This window comes from Mercurialis annua, linkage group LG1-X (genome assembly GCF_937616625.2).
Source record: "Mercurialis annua linkage group LG1-X, ddMerAnnu1.2, whole genome shotgun sequence".
NCBI lineage: Eukaryota > Viridiplantae > Streptophyta > Magnoliopsida > Malpighiales > Euphorbiaceae > Mercurialis > Mercurialis annua.
In genome coordinates this window covers 2348649-2353713 of record NC_065570.1, presented here as the reverse complement: position 1 = coordinate 2353713, position 5065 = coordinate 2348649, and the positions used below count along the sequence as shown (strand labels likewise).

The 5065-nt window shown below is 30.3% G+C and overlaps 1 protein-coding gene across 1 annotated transcript; it reads left to right on the top strand.

The window, feature by feature from the left end:
* Positions 1 to 2171, top strand: LOC126665297 (uncharacterized). The gene has a single exon (XM_050358054.2). The coding sequence runs from the start codon at positions 156 to 158 to the stop codon at positions 1902 to 1904; it is 1749 nt and encodes a 582-aa protein (XP_050214011.1). The 5' UTR covers positions 1 to 155; the 3' UTR covers positions 1905 to 2171.
* Positions 2172 to 5065: the final 2894 nt, after the last annotated feature.

Sequence of the window (5065 nt, the reverse complement as noted above, 5' to 3'; positions counted from 1 at the left end):
TCTACTAGTCAGAAGATAAGCAGATAATAATAGACCGCAGTCTCTACCTCATCTTTTTTTCTCTCTTCATGTAAAAACTTTTCTTCTCTGTTCTTGCAGCTACTCAATGGCTTTGTCTCAAAATCTTCAATAAAAAACCTTAAAAACTCAAAAAAATGAGACAAGAAAATCCCAGACAAGAAGAACACAACTGCTGCTCATCAGAATCTTACAGTCTCAAACAAGCAGTCGAAGCTGTCTCTTCTCTAATCTCATTCTCTCTCGGAATCAGAGTCTTTGCAGTAAAATGGCAGATGCTAAGAACCAAGCTCGAAGAGCTCAACTCAAGCCTAACCGCCATCGAAAACTGCGATTCGAACAGCAACCCGATACTCTCCGGTCTCATAACCGCCATTATTGTCGCTTCAAACAACTGCTACGATCTTGCCAGAAGATGCATGGATCTTTCTTACAGTGGCAAGCTTTTAATGCAGAGTGACTTAGATGTAATGGCTGCAAATTTCGACCGGCTTATACGAAACCTTTCTGGGATTTGTACTGCTGGTGTTTTATCTCAGGATTTCGCTATTATCGTGTCGAAACCGAGTTCGAATTCTTGTAAAGATGATATCAGATTTTATGTTGGGGATCTTTTGACAAGAATGAAGATTGGTGACACGGAAATGAAGAGACAAGCTTTGGTTAATCTATACGAGGTTGTTGAAGAGGACGAGAGGTATGTTAAAGTAATTCTTGAAATTGGTGACATTGTTCATGTTTTAGTTCATTTTCTTGACTCGTCCGAGTTGGAAATTCAAGAACAGGCTTCCAAGATTGTTTGTTTGATATCCGGGTTTGATTCTTGCAAGAATTTGTTGGTTGGATCTGGTGTTATAGGACCGTTGATCAAAGTCTTGGAGATTGGTAATGAATTAGGTAAAGAATCTGCTGTCAGAAGTTTACAGAAATTAACTGTGAATTCTGATAATGCTTGGTCGGTTTCAGCTCATGGTGGTGTAACAGCTTTATTAAAAATATGTTCTGGTAATAATATTAATAATAATAATGGTGAGTTTAGAAGTGAACTCATTGGTCCAGCTTGTGGGGTTTTAAGAAATGTTATTGGTGTTGAAGAAATTAAAAGATTTATGATCGAAGAAGGCGCGGTTTCGAGATTTATCAGGCTTTCGAGATCGAAAGATGAGTCAATTCAAATTAGTTCAATTGAGTTTCTTCAAGATATAGCTTCTGGAGATGAATCTATCAGACAATTAGTAGTAAAAGAAGGCGGAATTCGCGCGTTAGTACACGTTCTTGATCCGAAAATTGCATCGAGTTATAAATCTAGAGAGATTGCATTGAGAGCAATACAGAATTTATGTTTCTCATCTGTAAATTGTATTAATATATTGATGAGCTACGGATTTATCGATCAGCTGCTGTTTTTTCTTCGAAACGGAGACGTTTCAGTTCAAGAACTCGCTTTAAAAGTTGCATCCAGGCTCTGTGGAAAATCAGAGGAAGCTAAAAAACTAATGGGAGATTCGGGTTTTATGTCGGAGTTTATAAAATTTCTTGATGCAAAATCATTTGAAGTTAGAGAAATGGCATCCGAGGCATTAACAAGTATGATTTCAGTTGCGAAAAATCGGAAAAGATTCGTGCAAGATGATCGAAATATCGGGTTACTTCTAAAATTGCTTGATCAAGAAGAGGTAAATTCAGGTAATAATAAAAAGTTTTTGATATCTATTTTGATTTCTTTGACAAGTAGTCATAGTGGGAGAAGAAAAATTGTGAATTCTGGTTATTTGAAGAACATTGAAAAACTTGCTGAAGCTGAAGTTTCTGATGCTAAAAGACTTGTCAAAAAGTTGTCTACTAATAGATTTCGTAGTATGTTCAGTGGATTATGGCATTCTTGAAGGTAATTTTGTAATATTTTGTTACTTTTTTTCACTGTAAATTTACTTATAAGTGATCTTTTAAAGTTGGTATAAAAAGTTTTGCAAATATCAGAATCTCCACTTTGGTTTTGTTCAAGTTTTCTATTCTGTCAAAATCAGGTTTAGAGCAGCTTTTTGCTTGATTTGTAATTGTAAAGATGATTAGTATTGAAAAGGTATATCAAAATATTCTGTAAAGCTGACTTCAATTATAGTTACATTAGTGGAATAAGCTTTAAGTGACTATGTAATTTGAGTAATTTAATTATGGTATTGGTAGCTAAAGAATGGAGATAGACTATACAAAATAGTAATTTTGTAAGCGTTTATAATCATGGTAAATTACTCTTTCCGTACCGTAAAGATAGAAAATGTTATATTTTCACGAGATAGGATTTATTCATAAAAAATTATGCTTAACGTAATGACACTAGTTTTTTTAAAAAAAGTTGAAGTCTTAATATTTTTCTCAGAGTCATGATCTTTCTTTATCTACACCATTCTCTACCCAAATCTTGATTTTATTTTGTTTTGGAATAGTCGTTGCTCAAATTTTGAGCACTTTTAACTTGAAATAGTCCCAATTAGACTCTTAATCTCATTTTATCTTAAAATCAATCCTTGCTCGGACTTCTAAAATCTTTGTTCGAATTCTGATTTTGTTCGATTACGTCGATCGGAGTTGACTTGTTAGATTTAGTAAGCTTTCAAAAGCTTTTACCATTTTTCATGAAGTGTATTATTTTCATCATGAAAACACATAGAGGCATGTGAATAGTGGCAACCAAAGTTTTGTCAATGTTAACCATTAACGGACACTAAAGATAGTGATAGAAGAAGTTTTGTTGCTGTATTTGCTCGTCTTTTAGCCATCCGTGTCTCTTTACTGTGGCAACTTTATCTCATAATGTTGATAAATAAGACATTTTTTTGTCTTATGCTAAAAATATGCAGTAACCATCATTATGTAATTATTTATTTCAATCATCTCTCTTAATCCAAGATTATCACAGGTTACCTACTTCAGAAAGAGACCTAATTCTTGCATAAAATTGTGATATTTGGGTAGAAAAAGGTTCATCGCGGTTCTTAAATTATATATAAAAAATTAATTCACATTTAACTTTTAATTTATTAATAATAATATTTTCTATTATTAGATTAATTAACTATCAAATTTAATAATATGAAAAGATTTAGACACCGCAACGACTCGGTTTAAAAGTTAATTGACCTGAGCATTGTCACTAATTGATTTTAAAATAAAAATTATTAGGCTTAAAATTCCAAAAAACCTGGATCTTTTAGTTTTTTTTAATTCCACCCGACATTGTAAATCGCCAATTGTATCCAATTTTATAAATATGACTCTTTTTCATTAAAAAAATTAAAAAAAATTTTACAAGTAACTTATTTGATATTTTTTTCAATGAAAAAGAGGTCAATTTAGTAATTGTGGATATAATTGAAAGCAAAATGTGTGAATTTGGATACAATTGACGTTATTACAACATCCGGATGTAATTGAAAAAAGATTAAAAGATTGAAGTTTTTTTGAAACATTGGGCCAAATTATTATCTTCAACAGATGAAAATAGCTAAATGTGAATTAACTTATCAATGAATCAATGATATATAAATATAAGAGCAAGTTATTTTAAGCCTCCTCACGTTTGTGATAATTCACAATTTGGTACTATTTAGTATCTATATTTAACAGAAGGGCATTATCTATAACATATATAAAAGTGTATTATGGGGGGAACACTTCAATTTATGGACAAAAATTCCCTCTTTATAATTGTAGAATTTAACTATTAAAAATCTTCCTTAATCCTAATCAACCACTTATACTTACATGAAGATAAAATGTCTTCTTAACCTTAACTATTAAAAGTTTTCCTACTCCTAATCAACCACTTGAAAATCATTTCTAATCTTAATCAATTTCATTATACTCTATGAATAACATATAAATATATAAAAAAATTATGTTATGAATAACATAAAAGTATAAAAATTAAAAAAAACGTTTGACTATTTTAAATATAAATTATAAATATTTATACCTAATGAAATGTATATATAATAAATCATATAAGCTTTATATTTATTATTATAAATACTAAATTAGCGGAGCATTTTACTAATCACGATGTGTATCACACCTATAAAATTAAATAAATTAAGAGTATAATTTTAAACAAATAATATCAAATAGGTTCACGAACATGCCTATGTAAATTTTGGAAGTTATAATTGATTGATCTAAGAATCATATGTAACTAATAAATTTTAATCGGCTTTGTATGATCATATATATTACTTTATTAATATCACTAATTTAATTTTAAATTTATATAATATCAAATATAGATGACAATTAATGTTAAAAAAGAAAACCACCCGTAACAATTTTAAATATAAAATCTCAATATATATATAATTAAAAATTACGTTCAATAATCTCAAATATAAAACATGAAAATAATAAAAATATAACTCACGTGCAGCGCACGTGCACATCAAACTAGTAGTTTATAAGATCAAAATAAAGATATCGAATCGTTTGATTTTCAAACAAAAAATATCAAATTGTAAATTATTACAAACCTAGTAATTTGTTCTAAATTTAAAGACCTTAATTATTCTTTGTTGGAGATAATAGAGTGGACCACTTAGACCTGGCCTTGAACATTGACAGGTTGCAAGACCATTAAATTTCACATGCAGACCATGAAATTGAATGAATTGGAGATGTTAGAAAGTGGGACAAATCATATGAATGATCTTGTCGTCCACATTTCAAAGCAAAGATCACTACAACTGCTGCCTGAGTGACACATAAGCTTCTTTTAGGTTCGCAGTACACACAGCCTGAACCTGAAATGAAGAAAGGGCCAATTTGTTCATAAATTTGACAAGAGTGTAATTTAAGTTAAACTTGAGGACCAAACACTGGCTAAATTATGTCTCCTTGCCTCTTCTGGCTTACTGGTGATGAAGTAATGAAATGAAAATTCATCTGGGTAGGTATTTTTGGACTACATGGATGGATTAGGTGTATAAATTGGACGTTTGATGTCTTATATAGCTTATTTTGATTTAATTTTATATTAATTTTAAAAAAAATTGAATGA

Bases quoted from the DNA above. Each gene is read 5' to 3' on its own strand.
- LOC126665297 (XM_050358054.2), top strand. From the start codon at position 156: ATGAGACAAGAAAATCCCAGACAAGAAGAACACAACTGCTGCTCATCA.